Here is a 17,313-nt window from a genome sequence, read left to right on the forward strand (position 1 = left end):
AGTTTTTTCAAATGTGCTTTCTACCCCAACTGAAATGATCATTTGGTCTCCATCTTTTGTTCTATTAATGTGGTATGTTGTGTTGATTGATTTTTTTTTTTTTTTTTGTATTTTGAATCATATTTGCATCCATGGGTGAATCCTATTTGGTCATGTTGTGTGATCCTTTTCATGTGCTATTGAATTCCGTTTGCTAGTATTTTGTTGAGGATTTTTGCATCTCTATTTATCAGGACTATTGGCCTATAGTTTTCTTTTCTCACAATGCCTTTGGCTACAGTTATTGGCCAGATTATTATGGCCTCAGAAGTTGAGTTTAGAAGTATTTCCTCGTCTTTAATTTTTTAGAAGAGTTTGAGAAGGAGTGATAATATTTCTTCTTTGAATGGTAGAATTCTTCAATGACTTCATCTGGCTCTAGGCTTTTTCTTTTTTGGTTGGGAGTTTTTAATTTAATTTTTTCTTTATTTTTTGGCATTGGGGATTGAACCCAGGGGCCCTTTGCCACTGAGCTATATCTTCAGCCATTTTTATTTTGAGGCTGGCCTTGAACTTGCAATCCTCTTGCCTTAGTCTCTCTTGTTGCTGGGATTATAGGTGTATGCCACCACACCTGGCTTGTTGGGAGGTTTTTGATTATTGATTCAAACTAGTTCTAGGTCTGTTCTGATTTTCTGGGGTTTTTTATTTTTATTTTTTATCATTCAGTCTGATAGATTGTTTGCTTCTAGGAATTTATCCATTTTTTCCTAGGTTACTTAATTTGTTGGTATACAATTATGCATAGTAATCTCTCTCTCTCTCTCTCTCTCTCTCTCTGGTGCTGAGGATTGAATCCAGAACCTCATGCATGCTAGGCCAACACTTGACCACTAAGCTGTACTCCCAGTCCCATAGTAATCTCTTGTGATCCTTTATATTTCACTGGCATTAGTTAGTGTCTTCACTCTCATTTCTCATTGTATTTATTTGAGTCTTTGCTATAATTTGGATCTGGAATGTCCCTGAAAAGCCCTTGGGTTAAAGGTGCTATTGGGAGGTGATGGAAATTTTAAGAGGTGGAGCTTAGTGGGAGGTCTTCTAGTCACTGGGGAGTGTGATCTCAAAGGGGCACATTTTCAATGGCTATAACAAAATATCCAAAAGTAGAGATTTTATAAGGAAAGATTTACTTAGCTCACCATGTTAGAAGTTGAAAATTCATCTCTTCACTCTGGTGAGCGCTCCTTGGCTATTTCACAACATGGTGGATGTCATCATGGTGGGAGTGCAGATGAGAGATTGCATCGTGAGGCAGGAAGCCAGAGACCAGGGAGAGGCCAGCTCTCTTTTTATAAGACCACTTTCAGAGAACTAATTCACCCAGGAGACCAGCATGAATCCCTTCTGAGGGTAATGCTCCCAGTAACATAACCACCTTTCATGAGATCTCATCTGTTAAAGGTCCCACCACCTTTAACGTCACTACATATTTTATCATTTATCTATTTATTTTTTAATATTTTATTAGTTGTAGATGGACATAACTTTGTTTATTTTTATGTGGTGCTGAGGATCGAACCCAGGGCCTCACACGTGCTAGGCAGGTGCTCTACCACTGAGCCAGAACCCCAGCCCTATATTATCATTTAAAAAGAAACTTTCAGTCTATCTTTGTATTTAAGTGTGCCTATTTTGTTGTATTTATTTACTTATTTTTTGGGGAGTGCTGGGGTTTGAACCCAGGACCCCATGCAGGCTAAGGGTTCACTCTACCACTGAGCTACATCTACAACCCCCTAATTGTGCCTCTTTTAAACACTGTATAGTTGAGTCTTATTTTTTTTTCATCTTGTTTGGCAATCTATGCTTCTTGATATTTAGTCCATTAAAATATTAATTACTTCTGTAGCTGGTCTATCATTGGCCGAGACCCATGCAGCACCAACACCTTTACCGCAGGATTAGGGGCTCTTTCGTTCTCCACAATCAGTTTAATTTATTTCCTGTTTATCACATCTGGTTTTTGATCCTCTTTTCTTCTTTTAGATTAATAAAATATTTTTAAATTATTTTGTTTATCTTTTCTATAATTTCCTCTATTATTTAAATTTTATTTTATATTATCTATTAAGAAAAATATTGTTTTATCTTTTTTATTAATAATCTATGGCTAGAGATTATTATATACACTCTTAGTACTATGTCTATGGAAGATATTACCTTCCCCTCTCCAGCTGTTAGGCTATGATCATATATTGTACTTGTACCTATGTTCTGTCTTCCTTTAAGACATTTATCCTGATGTTGGGTTTGGCAGTTTTCTTTCACATTTACCCAGATATTTGCCATATTTGGTACTCTTCATTCTTGAAGTTCTGGTTCTAGGATGTTCGTAATCATTTACCTTCAGCGTGAAGAACTTTCTTCTTTTTCTTTCACGCCAATAATGGGGATCGAACCCAACCATGGCTTTGCCCATGTTGGGTAAGTGCTGTACTACTGAGCTACATCCCTAGACCTCTTTATTTCTTATTGTGTTATGCGCCACTAATAAATTCTCTAAATATTTATTTATCTTAAAGCATCTTTATTTCATTTTTATTTTTTAACTAACTAACTTTACATACTGGGGATGCTCTACCACTGAGATACGTACCAGCCATTTTAATTTTTTATCTTGAGATAGAGTCTAAGTTACCCAGGCTGGCCTTGAACTTGTGACCTTCCTACCTCAGCCTCCAGAGTCACTGTGATTACAGGCATGTGCCATCATACCTGGCAAAACATCTTTATTCTGTCCTAAACATTGTAAACATTGAAGACTATTTTACTACGTGTTAAGTCCTCATCTGGCAGTTTCTTTTCTGTTAACACTTAAAAAAAGTTCTTTTCACTTGTCTTCTGGTTTCCATGTGTTTTGTTGAAAAGTTAATTGTATGTTGCTTCTTTGAAGGTTCTTTTTCTTTTTTTTTTTTTTTTTTTTTGTTTTAGCAATTTCACCATTACAGGCCTAAGTGTGTTTTTTTTTTTTTTTTTTTTTTAAAGAGAGAGTGAGAGAGGAGAGAGAGAGAGAGAAAGAATTTTTAATATTTATTTTTTAGTTCTCGGCGGACACAACATCTTTGTTGGTATGTGGTGCTGAGGATCGAACCCGGGTCGCACGCATACCAGGCGAGCGCGCTACCGCTGAGCCACATCCCCAGCCCTAAGTGTGTTTTATTTGTATTTATCCTGTTTGGAGTACACTGATTGTTTTTTAAATATATGGGCTGACATTGTCAGTTTTGAAAAATTCTTAGATATTATATGCCTTTACTGTCGCTTCTGCCCTCTTCCCTCCTATCCCTCTTTGTAGGTTCCTAGCTGCGTGTATGCTGGACCATTTATCTTGTCTTCTATGTTTTCATGCTCTGTTCTGTTCTTTTTATCTTTTTTTTTTCTAATTTCTATATTCCAGACTGGATATTTTTTACTGAACTACTTTCCAGTTTATGAATAATTTTTTCTGGATGCAGTTCTGCTATTAAATCTAGCCAACTAGCTATTTTCTTTCTTTCTTTTTCTTTTTTTCTTTTTTATTCTACCTCTGAGCTTCATCCCCAGTCTTAATTTTTTTTTTCAATTTTGAGACAGAATCTTGCTAAATTAAATTGCCTAGACTGCCCTTGAACTTGTGATCCTCTCACCTCAGCCTCCCAAGTAGTAAGGATTATAGGCATGGGCCATGGTGAACAGCACGAGCGAGTTATTGGAGATATCATTTTATTATTTTAATTTAATTTAATTAATTTATTTGTGGTGCTGGGGATTGAACTTAGGGCCTCACATGTGCTAGGCAAGTGCTCTACCACTGTGCTACATCCACAGACCTATTTGTTCTTTTTTTCCAAACTGCACCAATACTTCATATTTTGACCAAAAGAATAGGTCCTGGGAAGAAGTACAAAATGCAAATTCAAATGACCAAAAAATGCTGAACAAATAGCATTATTAATATGCAAAATATTTTTATCACCGAACTAGTAGCAGGTAATATTCTCTGGGTCTGTAAAACTTTGGAACCACAAGCTTATTTGTTAATCTAGTCCAGCTTCAAAATACCAAAAAAAATTTTTAATTAGCTTCATTCTTTGATGCTTCATTAAAATTTTCTACAAGATCTAGGAAATCTTTATCCTCTTCACACATTCATCAATGTGTTCTTCTGGGTTTGGTGCTTTACTGTCCAGTATTTACCATGGGAACTGTTCCCAGGCTTGCTGAGCTGTCAGCACCAAGGTGACTTAAGATTCCAGGAATCATTTCTGTGATTGGTTTGGCTTCTGCATGACTAGTAATTGTGGAGGTATTAGCAGACAAGGAAGCTTGGGATTTGGGATTGTTGAAATGAATAACTGTCCCATCATCTTTAACCATGTTCACCTCTTCCATACCAGCTATGTTATTCATAGCCAGTTTTTTAGGCTGTGCCCTTGCTCCAGACCTGAGCCTCAAGTCTGGCCAACTTTTCTTCATCATGCTGTTGGTCAATCTTCTTCCGCTCAGTCCTGAGACCTGGGCACACAGGACCCCTGTAGGCAGATTGGGCTCTAGAGCACTTCCCTTGATTCTTTTCTATAGGTCACAACTTTCTGTTGAAATTCTCCTTCTTTCCAACAAGTATTTTCCTTACACTTGCTTTTATTTTATTGAACACTGCTTGCAATAGTCATTTTAAAGGCTTTATTTGCAAACCCCAATGTCTGAATCATCTGAAGGGTCTGCTTCTAATGTCTATTTTTTTCTTTTGATGACTAATTATATTTTTCTACCTCTTCATATCAATAAAACAAATAAAACTTTTGTGAACTTTGTACAAATGAACTACGGAGACTGGAGATGACATTAATTTTCCCCAGAGCATTTGTTCTTTCTTCTGTGTGGGGTGGAACACCTTCATCCAGCGGGGATTGAGCTGGGTTGGGGCTGCACTGTGGCTTTAGGTAGACTTGGTTTACTTTGCCTTCTGTGGCCTCAGAATGAAGTCAATTCTATTTGTGGCAGGATTCTTCCTTCTGTGGGACTCTGTCACTCTCCTTTTTTCTTTAGATCCTTCTTTTTAATTTTTTAATTTGTTTGAATTTGTTATACATGATAGTAGAATGCATTTTGTTTTTTTAATTAAAAAAATTTTTTTTAGTTGTTGTTGGACCTTTATTTTTTATTTATTTACATGTGGTGCTGAGAATCGAACTCAGTGCCTCACACATGCTCAGGCAACGCTCTACCACTGAGCCGCAACCCCAGCCCCAGTAGAATGCACTTTGACACATTGTACAAAATGGAGCACAGCTTCTCCTTCCTTTCCCTGAACATGGTGCAGAGTCACACAGGTAGTGTTATCATCCGTGTGTATAGGGTAGTAATGTCCATCTCATTCCACCGTCCTTCCCCCTCTCCCCCACTCCCTGCTGCACAATCCAAAGTTCCTTCATTCTTCCCTACCCGTCGCCTTCTGTCTCTTGCTGACCTCATTCCTTCCCGCATCCCAGCCTCTCTACTGTTTAGCAGATATCCTATGGGATGAGAGGCACCTTTACAGTCCACTGGACTCACTCCATCATGCTAACCTCAATGGCTGGTGGAAGCCCTGCTGGACTCTCCCCTCCAGTAGTTTACTTCTGCTAAACCCAGTCCAGCCCTCTCTCAGCCTATTCCCAGATCTAGAAAAGCCTCAAGGAAGCAGCTCCCATCCCCATTTGGCATGGAAAGGCTCCGTTCCGTAATTTTTGTGCATTAGTTTTCCTTGCTTCTATAGCTCTCTGATTTTTTTTTTAAAGTATGACTTTGTAACACATCTGCTGCATTGTTTTTTATTTTTTATTTTTTGTAGCTGTAGATGGACAACATGCCTTTATTTTATTTGTCCACCTTTACGTGGTGCTGAGGATCTAACCCAGTGTCTCATGCATGCTAGGCAAGCGCTCTGCCGCTGAGCCCAGCCCCAGCCGTCTGCTGTATTTTTATTAATTTAAAAAGTTCTGGGTCTGGGGGTGCAGCTCTGTGGTAGAATGCTTACCAAGCATGCTCAAGGCCCTGGGTTCAAGCTTCAGTACCCCCCACCCCTAAAAAAAAAAATGGCAGCAGGAGAATGGCCACTACTCACTGCACCCTGCCCAGAAATAGGACTCCTGTTGCCCTATTGCTGTATTTTCACTGCCTTCTTTTTAGTCCACCCCGAGTCTCGCAGGATAGATGCCCACTTGGAGCCCAGCTGAGGGCCATGTGCCATTGCCCTGGTCCCCCTCCATCTCAATCTGCACGTGTGGAAAGATGATCGAGGCCTGAGCACTGAGCCTATTCCAGACACTGGTGTCTGGTCATCGAGATGCTTATTGGGTACCCAGCACAATACCCGGCACATGAGGGGCACCAGTATTTGCATGGGGCAGGGTTAAGGGATCACTGGCTGACTTGAGGGTGGACGTTAGGGGCAAAGGTTTCAGGGAGGGTGTTTCAGCCTTTGGTCTGGATCAAATCACAGGGACATTTGGCCTGAGTGTTTGGAAAAGACTACAGGAAGCCAAAATGGATGGTATTCATGAACATAGAGAAAGCGTGGAGGAAAAGTCCGACTCCATAGGCACCCTCCTCAAGGCCTCCCACCAGGAGCTGCAGTGAGTTGGCCAGCCCCCGAGTCTTCCTGGCTAGAGCAGGGGTGCCACAGGCCTCCCCAGGTCCCAGGAACCTCTCCCTGAGTTGGGCAGGGCTGGGCATGGTTGGGGAGGGCCCTTGGAAGGCCAGGGGCTTGGGGCCTGCAGGCAACTTTACTCTATAGGTGGCAGCTGTGGCTGGGAGCCCAAGCCTCGTTCTAGTGCAGCTTGGCGGGAAGATTGAACAGTAAAGGGAGAAAATCAGAGCCCCAAGCGCCTAGATGGGGCCCCCCTGAGCCAGACTTGGATTTGCCAGGCTAGCAGAGGTCATTTCCACATGGTCAGAGGTCCCTGGCAGGAGGGTGCCGAGGCCCACATCCAAGTCCCTGGTCCCGGGCAGACATTTGTGTTATTTCCCTGCTTTGTAGGCAAGAGGGGCTCTGTTCTTTTTCCCACTCACTCCATCTGCTCAACCCTTATTCCTGACCAAGTCTCATATAATCTTGGTTGCTTAAAAAATTCACGGAGGTCTGACTTCCAGACCTTAATCTAAGTTTCCAGAAATCCAAGACATCCAGGCAACAGGTCCCTTTAAGAGGACTCACAGTCCACTTAGGGAGGCGGACGTACAAGCCCATGTCTGCAACGCCATGTGATGATTTAGGAACAGGGATGGTTTAGAGGTCAAGCCACCTGATTGGGTGGAACAGATAAGGAAGGCTTCTTAGGAAGGGAGATTGTAGAGTTGGGTTTTGACATTTAAGTAGGAGTTTGCCAAAATCCATGGAATCTGTGTGACGCCTGTGCTCCCATCAAGGCAGTCCTGTGGGGACCTATGAAACAAGGCGAAGGCAGGGTTTCCCTGGGGTGGGAGGGTGTTTGAATATTCCACAGGGGAGGTCCAGGTGAGGCTAGAATGGGGTACAGCCTCCATGGAGGACAGCACAGGGTGGTGGGGGGAATGGCAGGACTTGCAGAGGCCACTGCCTCTGGGCTTTGCAGTGCCATTGAAGGCTTTCTCAGTGGTGGGGCCCTGGGAGCATGGCCTGGGGACGGGGGAGGGGGAAAGGCTGGGGAGGACAGGCCCAGGATGGGGAGCTCCTCTCTTAGCTCCTGGCAGCAGGAGGGGCATCTTGTGAAGGAGAGCCCCTAACAGCAGGGATCTGGCTGAGGCGCTGGTGTACCAACGGCGGGAGCAGGAGGCGCTGATGTCACTGTTGAGTGGCAGAGCAGATACAGAGGCGGAGGCTTGGGCCAAGCTGCACAGGATGGCCCCAATGTCCCCGTGGGCTGGCGAGCACCCCCTGCAAGACATCGAAGCCAGCTGGAGTGAGTGGGAGTCCAAGGGCAAGCAGGTGAGGCTGGGGGAGGTGGGGCAGGTGCAGGCCCAGCATTCAGCCTTCACTCTCTCCTGAGACTCCTGCAGGGTAGGCTGGGGGAGGTCGGGCAGGTGCAGCCCAGCACTTGGCCTTCACTCTCACCTGAGACTCTTGCAGGTGAGCAAAGTGGTGGGGGCAGCGTTTAAGCCCAAGGAACGGTTGCAGAACCCCAAAGTCCTGTTCAGTGGCGTGCAGTACACCTGGATGAGGCAGCAGGTACGAGTGTGTGGGGCCTGCCCCTGAGATGCGGGCTCATGGAGGTCAGGGGATCCCATCTCCTGTGGTGGCCGCCGTGGTGCCCGTGTGGCTTCCAGTGGGAGTGATGTGCACATTTGTCCTTTATCAGGATTCTAAGCCGCAGACTGCTGTCACGGCCCTGGTCTGGCCCTGGTTGAGGCTGTTGGCACAGGTTTCATCCTTGAGGACAAACGTCATTAGGTCTGTGGGAGGGGCTCTCTGGGGTCTGGCACATCTGGAGCCTCCCAAGTGCTGCCACAGTCTGTGGTTGCTCATCTGCTTTTCCACGTGTCCGTTGCCCATGTCCTCGGGACGTGGGCACTCGAGAATGGGCACAGGGTGTCATGGTCTCAGGGACACAGGAAGATGGGGTCCATGGAAGGGAGTGGGAGAGAAAGGAGCCCGGGGGGGGGGGAGAGGTGGCTCAGTGGCAGCACGCACAGGTCCCTGGCCAGGGCAGCCCAGGGCAGACCCCCTCCTTGTCTGCCGCGGGGCATTCTGAGAGCCCCTCCTTCTCTGTGGGGAGGAATGAATGAGAACACAACTGGCCTCTGCAGGGCCTCTCTTGGGCGTGGGGCGGTTTGGCACCAGAGGGCTCACTTTGCACCCCTGCCCCATCCTGGGCAGGTCCTCATGGCATTGTGAGAGCAAATCGGAGAGGTGGGGTACACCTGAGGAGCTCTCTGCCCCTGGGCCCACTGTGGGCCTGGTTAATGGCCTCTTTGTCAGAAGGGTACAGCTCGGGTGCTGGTGCCCACCTCACAGCCTGTGGTGAACACCTAACAAGCATGAGGAGCTGGGGGCTGGGAGACCGGGCCTTCTGCAGAGGGTGCATGGCCCTCGGGCTGTGGGCATTGGTGACAGCCTTGGTACTTGGAGACTTCTTTTCCGTGAGAGGTGTCCTGCTCTTGGTCCTGGGTGCCCTCAGCCCCCACAGTGCCCCACTTCACTGCTCTGTCCCCTGCAGATCTCTCCGCAGATCTACCAGAACCTGTTCTTTGACGAGCTGACTCCTGTCCAGCCGCCTGACTCCCTGATACACAGGGTCCTTGACCAGCAGGGCCGGCACATCTGCTGGGTGGCGCGTGATCTCGAGCCTCCCAGGGACCAGGTGTTTGTGGACACCACGCCCATTGCCACCTCCTCCCACACCTCCTCCCTGTCCCCAGCAGCCTCGACCTTCAGGCTGCTGGACTCCAGCTCCTCCCTGCGGCCTCTGTCCTCCACCTCGTGGCCCAGGTCAGCCTCCATGACCTCCCCCTCAGCCCTGCCCGAGGGGTCCCAGTCCATCCTGCAGAGGCCAGAGATCACCATGGCTGTCGCCTCTTCCCTTCTGCGCCCCCCAAAGCCCCTGGAAGCCCCCGTCGTGTCCTCCCCAAGGAGGAGCTTCCATGTCAGGTTCTGAAGTGTCCACCCTGTCTCCAGCCCTCCAGCAAGGCACCGGCTTGTGGGGTCCCGCTGTCCCTGGCTCACACCTTGCCAGTCCTGGGGACTGTGGGCTTTCCCCTGTGGCTCCCATTCTGCCTCTCTGGAGAAGTCCAGTTGTCTTCTCTCTGGATCTGCACAAAGTCTTGGAGAAGAAAATAAATGTTCTCATTTGTCAGAGTCCTGCAGGTGATGAGGCTGGGCTGGGCTCACACCCTTAGTCCCTGCTTCGGTCAGCACCCTGGCGAGGCCCCAGGGAAGACAGAGAGCCCCGGCCCTAGGAACCTGGACACAGTTGACTGGCAGGCGACAGGTGACACCTGAGGGTGGGCTGTTGGTGGGCCCCTGGTGGGGAGCTGCATGGCCCAGAGTTTTGGTTCTGTCTCATGGAACATGAGGCCCAGAGCCCATCGGGTGGTGCCAGTGGCTGTTTTTCCCCTCCTCTGCTGTCTGTCCAGTCCCCCTCACCCACAGGTACTCCAGCTACACCCCTGTACGGGGAGACAGATGGTACCCACCTGGCTCTGGAGCCTCCCTCTGACCCAGAAGCACCATCTAGGCCTCTGCTGGGCCACCAGCCATCTTGAGGCATGTAGGGGTTTTTGGACGCAGAAGATAGCATTTAGAGGTCATGAGGCACAGGCCTGTCAGCCAGGCCCTCACCCCAAATCAACTCATGCCCTTTTTAGCTTTGGTGACCACTGCACAGACAGAGCTCCTAGGCCCACCATTCCCATGGGTGTGGCACCATGCTACTCCTCCCAGATACCCCAAGACAGCTGTCCTCAGGCTAGCAGAGCTGAGCTCGAGGGCAGTGCACTCCTGAATCGGCTGCTCAGGGGGTGGAGAGGCCAGGGGAGCCTGTCTGAGTGAGTCCCCAGGGCAGCAGGTTCGAGGCCCCTGTCTCCCGCAGAGCAGTCCCTACAGGTGTGTCTCTTACATGCGGGGTGTATTGAGCCCTGTGTCAGATGTGCTTTGAGGGAGGGTTCTCATATCACTGGAGGGCATCTGAGGAGGTCCTCTAGAGAGGGACCTTAACTCAAGATGACAGGGTCCCTGACGAACATCACAGAAAGGAATTTCAAGACATGTCAGAGAGAGGCACCATCAGATTTGTTCAGGAAAGCAAGCAGTGCACATTTAGTGGAGGACACGGGCCATCTTAAGGGTGAGACATACTTTGGAGGACTCAGGCACTTTTTAAAGGAAACTGAGAGGTGGGCATGGGAAGGTATGGGGGGATGACATTAGTCTGGTGGTCACAGATGGCTTATGGTTGTCTGGTTGTTCCCAGAGTCCTTAGATTGATGTTATCTGTTATCTAGACATTATATAACTTTGGGAAAATATACTGGATTATAGATTTTGTATCTCTCTTTGCTTAGTGTACTCTAAAAATACAGGTATTCATGGGCTGATTAACTGTGCACAGGATTTCATAAGTGGGCAAATTCCAGCAACTTTAAGATCGTGAGCGAAGATTTGTAGATTGCCCAGAAACTTGGGAGTGACAGGCCTGGGGAAGATCTGGCCTGGGAAGGACAGGTGGGAGGAACTTTAGCTTTTAGATTAAAGCTATAATCTCCTTGTCCTTCCTCTCATCTTCTTTCTACCTACCTTTATTCCTTTATCCCGCCTCACTGAGACGAATGGAACCCACCCCCGGAAGCTGGGCATGGTGGCACTTGATTACAATCCCAGCATCTCTGGAGACTGAGGCAGGAGGATTGAAAGTTAGAGGCCATCCTGGGCAATTTATCAAGATCCTGTTGGAAGATTAAAAAAAAAAAAAAAAGCAGGGCTGGGGATGTGGCTCAAGCGGTAGCGCGCTCGCCTGGCATGCGTGCGGCCCGGGTTCGATCCTCAGCACCACATACCAACAAAGATGTTGTGTCCACCGAAAACTAAAAAACTAAATAAATATTAAAATTTTAAAAAAAAGCAAGGCTGGGGGTGTAACTCAGGGGTAGAGTGCCCCTGGTTCAATCTACCCCTCCCACCGAAAAAAAAAAGGGGGTCGGGTGGGGGTTGGGGTTGTGGCTCAGCAGTAGAGCACTTGCCCAGCACATGCAAGGCCCTGGGTTCGATCCTCAGCACCACATAAAAATAAATAAATAAAGGTATTGGGTCAACTACAACTAAAAAATATTAAAAACAAAAACAAGGGTTCCGGGCTTTATTTTGAACACCATCTGGCAACTGTCCCAGGGTGCAGAGCCCTTAGAGGCACATCTGGGTTTCCATGGGCTTGAAGCTCACACAGCCGACTTCTCCTTAGGAGGCGAGTCCTCAGAGACAGACATGAATCAGGCTGTGGGCCGGGGAGATGGCTCACCAGGGCGCTGTCTTAAGCTCCACTGGTTTCTTGGTAAGGCCACCCTCTCAGCCCTTGTTGTTTTTCACTTGTGCAACAAACATCCATTAAGCACCTTCCAATCTAGAAAATTCTTCCCCATGGTGGATCTGAAAAGGTGTCCTGCTGGCACCCAGAGCCTGTCGCTCTCTGGCCTCAAAGGTGGAAATGTATTGTCTCCTCGTGGTGGAGGTTGGCGGCCTCTTATCCTGAGGGGAGGGCTCTTCCTCGCCTCTTCTGAACTTTCTAGAACCATGTCATTATGAGGCACTGGGGAATTTTCTTCATCTTGGAGGATTTTTTCTGCTGTTGACCAGCAATCCTCCACCTATAGAGACATCACCTCAAACTCTGCCTCCATTGTCCTGTGGCCATGTTCTCCCTGTGTAACTGGAAAACAAGCTATGCTCTGTTCTGAGTTACCCCACGATGCTGAGAGCAGCAGTTGTTGGGGGACACCTAAGCCTGAGTGACCCTTCTGTGAGACCGCGGCTTGCCGTAAGCTACTACTACATTTTAAGTTCTGAGATGAAATGTCTCTACAAGTAAACAGCCACCACCTGTCTAGCACATAAGTTAGTTATGCTAACAAAAGTGACACCTGTGGACTTACCGAATTAATCAGAAGCACACAGACGCACAGGTGTGCCAAACTCATATCGGAAAAACCAGGCCCACGAGCTCATCAGACTCACCAGGCCATGTCATGGGGCGACTCCCCTAATCAGGCCATAAAAGGAATCGCTGGGGTTGCGGCTCAGTGGCAGAGCGCTCGCCTCACACATGTAAGGCCCTGGGTTTGAGCCTCAGCCCACATAAAAATACATAAACAAAGATATTGTGTCCATGTATAACTAAAAAGTATTAAAAAAAAAAAAAAGAATCTGTATCCTCAGGCTTCAGGGGAGCTGGGTTTCTCCTGCCGGTCACAACCAAGAGCCTACTCCAAGCTGACACTCTGAACCGCACGCACTCCTTCTGGACCGTGGCCTAGAGTAAGTTCCTGTGTCGTGGGCCTGAGTGTATGTGCCTTGACCAGACGGACTCCATTTACCCCAGACTCCATTTCATATAAGAAATTTCTCCCTTGTGAAAACTCCACCTCTGTAGCCCACCTCCGGCTATCCACATCCTATTTGGCCAAGGCCAAGCTGCTGAAAAACGTTTCTTTTATTCTTATACAATGTATTATTAAGAAATGCTTTTGTAAGATGTTCTCTTTTCAGTTCCTATTTTTCTTGGGCAATGTACCCTGACTGCACCCTGAACTGGATCATTCTGACCCACTTGCACGTTGCTATGGTTTTGATTTACTGGTAGCTGGTGGGTTTGGGCTATAAAAGATGCACTCTAACTTCTGCAAAGGGTCCAAGGTTCCACGCCCTGCTTCTAGACTGACTTGTGATTTGGTCACACGCGCCACACACCTGCACTCCCACGGCGCTGCTCCTGGACCGGTTCTGCTGCTGGTTCTCATCTTCTCTGACCACTGACCACTGCCGTGACTGCGTCAGGGGCCTGTGCGCTCTCAGTTGCCCCACCGCAGCGAGGAGCCCTATCTTCCTGGCCTGGTGCTTCCTGCCCTGGGGCTCTGCAGGGGTGGGTGAGGGGTGAAGGGTCTCCAGGTTCTGGAGGGGAGAGAGGCTGTGCTAAGCCGGGAGGGGGCTCTTAGGCAGGGACATGGTTGGGGAGGAAAGCCCGGCTATTATCTTCAGCGAGCACATTATGTGGGACTTGTGGCCCCCGTTTTTCAGGTGAAGGAGTTCAGGGGAGTTACAGGTTTTGTCTGGCTCTCTCGGGTGTTGGAGGTATCAGGTTGGGGGGCCCAGGCAGGACTCTGGAATTGGTAATGTCTCAAGTTGAATTGATGCTCAGAGCGTGCTCTCTGGAGTTGGCTTCTCTGCTCACGCCCGATGTGACCCTGGGCGGGGGCTTAAATCTCTCAGACCCTCAGTTTCCTTATCCATAGAATGGGGAGAAGTAGCTGTGGTTGAATTCCTTCATGGGGCCTCTGGCTTCTCCCAGGGACTTTGCCTGCACTTGACCCCTGTGGTGTGCCTCATGCTGACCCCGGGGCTCCCCTTGACTTGCTGGAGGGGGCCAGCAGCTTGTGTAGACATGCAGACCAGGGGCAGTGCTCTAGGCCTCGGGGACTTGGTGGTAAGGTTGGAACAGTGGCACTCAGGGCTGGCAGGCAGTGGCATTGCTAGGACCTGCTCCTCAGAGCCACTTTTGTGGCTTACAGAGCAAACTCACAGTCCCTGAGGCCTTGGGGAGGTGAGTGGGGCAGCCCCTGGCCTGTGGGTCTCTAGATCCACCTGTGACCGGCCTTCCTGCCGTCACGTGCCCCCCACCCCTCTTGAGCACTGGGCCTTCCACATTGCAGGGCACAGACTTCTCAAGGAAAGAGAGTCATGTCCTAATGTCACTCGGGGCTGGAGCAGCTCTGGGTCATTCTGTGGCTTGAAAGCCTGGCCGATCTGGGTTGTTGTGTGATGGGCAAGTGACTGTCCTCTAGGCCTCGTGGCCTTGGGAGCCGGTTGGAGAGAGGAGACCGGGCAGGGCTGGGCTCGCACACCCCGTCGTCCTGGGAGTGCTCTCTGATCATTCTTGCTACTGGGGACTGCTGTCTCTCTGCCCTGTTCCCCAGAGACCTGGGGGACAGGCTTCAAGCTTTGCAGGACCTGACCCCTCCTTGCTCCTAGAGTGTCTGTTCCTGTTGGTGGGAACCGAGGCTCAGAGAGGTTGAGGCTTGCCCTTGGTCACAGAGTTGCGCCTGAGCAGAGCTGGGTGTTGGACGATGCCTCAGGCTGCTCAGTGCCGGCGCCTCTAGGGGGCACCCCGACAGGGTCTGTGGCCTCAGAGGTGGCTTCTCAGCAGCACCTCCCTTACCTGATCCTCGCCTTCCATGGAAAACGTTTCCGTGGGTGTGTGAGGCCCTGGCTGGGATCCGGTGCGTTCTCTCTGGAGGGGAAGGAGACGCCCCGCTGTGCCCTCTGCCACCACAGGCCTGTGGATTCCCAAGCCCCCGAGACACCTCCTGGCCACCAGCATTGACGAGCTCAGGCCTGGCTCTCAGCCGCTCTGCGCTCTGCCACCCACCATGGCCAGTAGCTCCACCAGTGCTGGGATTCCCACACGGTGCCCGGCGGGCCACCCGGGTGCCACGTGGAGGTGGAGACCTTAACCCCAGTCCTTCCTGCAGGAGCCCAGGCCCTGTGTGGGGAAGAGACGGGCTGCATCTCATCTGATTTTTATTGTCCGTCTCCCTTGCAAAGCTTGGGGTCTCTGAGCCCCTGGGGCGGTCCCTGGTGGAGGCCGTCAGGAACTCCCCCCCGTCTGGCATGGCCCTCGGGGGGCAGCGCACACTGTGGCCACATAGCTGGCTGGTGTCATTGGCAGTGGGAAGGCGGGCGGGGTGAGGAGGTCCCTGGGGAGCTCTACTGTCCCCAGCTTGGGTGGACGGGTCACCCTGCCTTCCCTTCCGACTTCAGACCCCTCTGAGGAGCTCAAAGGCCTGCGGGGACAGAACCTCACCCCCGCTGGAGACGGGAGCCTGCCTCGCCCTGCTTCCCTGGTCACACTGGCCCTGGAGCCCCTGGTCACACTGGCTGCTAGGGCTGGGCAGTGAAGGCAGCGGGAGGGCCTTGTGCCTGTAGGGGGCAGCAGCACCCAGGTGTCTGCAGACCAGGACAGCCATGGGAGCTGGGGCGCGGAGTCTAGGCCACCTGAGCTCCCCACAGCCCTGGGATCCCACGGTCAAGAAGAGGGGTGGTGGGGGTCCCTGGGTCTAGACTCCCTGGTGGCATCCATAACAGTGACCAGCAGCCTCAGCCACCTCCCCCCACCAGGGTTGGCGTCCTGAGTGCTTTGGGGGACAGAGGCCTGGAAAGCCATGGCTGGGGTTTCCACTGACCCAGGGGCTCAGGGGCTCAGGGGCTCAGGGGCTCAGGCTGAGACTTGGAGAAATGAGCGCGTGGTGCTTCCCCACCTGGGACACGAAGCTGGTCACACTGAAGGCCACGGCTCAAGGCCTTTCGTGCTGGGGGTCTTGGGCCTCGGTCCACGTTGGGCAGGGAGAGGTGATAGCTGGCACCTCCTGATGCCACTGGGGAAACTGAGGCACCGAGGGTGACCCCTCAAGGTGACACCGTGAAGCAGCACAGGCAAGGACACGCGGGGCAATCACTGGGCCATCACCTGCCCTTGGCCCAGGGGTTTCTGGGTCTTGCAGAAGCAGAGTCCTGTCCACCTGCTCCCGCTGAGCTGACCTGGCTCCAGAGATTAACGGGATTAGCCACATCCTGGGCTGGAGCTGGGTTTATCAGAGGCGCCACTCCGGGGCCTTGCGGGTGGCTTGGCGCTCTGCACCTCCGGTTCTGTCTGGGCCGCCAGGGCGAGCCGGATCCCCCCTGGCCGGCTGCCCACTCCTGCTGTGGGCTGGGTCCGGGGTGTCCTGGGTGGCAGACAAGTGGCCAGCCTGTTCCCTGTGGACCTGGGATGGGGTGGCAGAGGGGGGCCCAGGTCCATGTCTGTTTGCGTTGGAATCAAAGCCCCCCTTGGCTGGACCAGGCCCTGGCTCCCTGCAGGGTTGGGCAGGGCTCTCTGTGGGACTGTCCCTCAGTCTTGCCACCTTGCCTGCGCAGAGGGCTTTTCAAGGGCACTGCGAACTGTGTTGCTCCCCCGGGGACCATGGCCCTGGGGGATGGGAGGGCCTGAGGGGGGCAGGCAGAGGGGAACAGAGACGGACCTGACGTCTGGGCAGGGTCTGGCCGCACCCAGCGGCTCCCCTCAGGTGAAGAACAGAACTCCTATTCATGGAGCACCTACCGGGCTCCCTGCGGCTGCCTCGGCCGTCCTGGGGAGGGGTGGCACCTGTTCTCCAGGGTGCAGCCGTCAGTCCCCGTCCTGCCCTCCGCTAGCCGCTCCAGGTCACTGGGACCTGCCGGAATCTGTCCTGGCTGTGGGAGGCCTGGAGGATCGCGGCTGGGTCCCAGCTGCACCACTGGGACCTTGGGAACCTGCTGCGCCTCCCCACACCCCACGTCTGTGGGGAAGCCCTGTCTCTACAGGGAGAGGAAGGGCAGCCGGGGCTGGAGCACACAGCGTGGAACGGTGTGAGTCCCCGGGAGGGCAGGGGCATGGAAGGGTGAGCCCTGTGACTGTCAAACACCTGGAATTCCCTTCACAGAAAATGTTACCAAGGGTAAAGACCCCATTTACAATCTCCCTAAAACATCCAGGCTTCAGTCTGGCAAGAAAAGTGTGGAATTCATATGAAATAAGCAACGCCACTCTGCTGAAG

General features: G+C 50.8%; 1 protein-coding gene and 1 pseudogene across 1 annotated transcript in view; one reads left to right on the forward strand and one right to left on the reverse strand.

The window, feature by feature from the left end:
- Positions 1 to 9,635, forward strand: part of Efcab8 (EF-hand calcium binding domain 8) — a 59,861-nt gene extending 50,226 nt beyond the window's left edge. The window contains exons 23-26 of the mRNA XM_026402099.2: positions 6,506 to 6,638; positions 7,759 to 7,969; positions 8,111 to 8,209; positions 9,198 to 9,635. Coding sequence (XP_026257884.2) covers positions 6,506 to 6,638; positions 7,759 to 7,969; positions 8,111 to 8,209; positions 9,198 to 9,635 — 881 coding nt within the window. The remainder of the gene's footprint in view (positions 1 to 6,505; positions 6,639 to 7,758; positions 7,970 to 8,110; positions 8,210 to 9,197) is intronic.
- Positions 4,096 to 4,404, reverse strand: LOC113178617 (transcription factor BTF3 homolog 4 pseudogene; annotated as a pseudogene).
- Positions 9,636 to 17,313: the final 7,678 nt, after the last annotated feature.

The sequence above is a fragment of the Urocitellus parryii genome, chromosome 6, assembly GCF_045843805.1.
Source record: "Urocitellus parryii isolate mUroPar1 chromosome 6, mUroPar1.hap1, whole genome shotgun sequence".
In the NCBI taxonomy this organism is placed as follows: domain Eukaryota; kingdom Metazoa; phylum Chordata; class Mammalia; order Rodentia; family Sciuridae; genus Urocitellus; species Urocitellus parryii.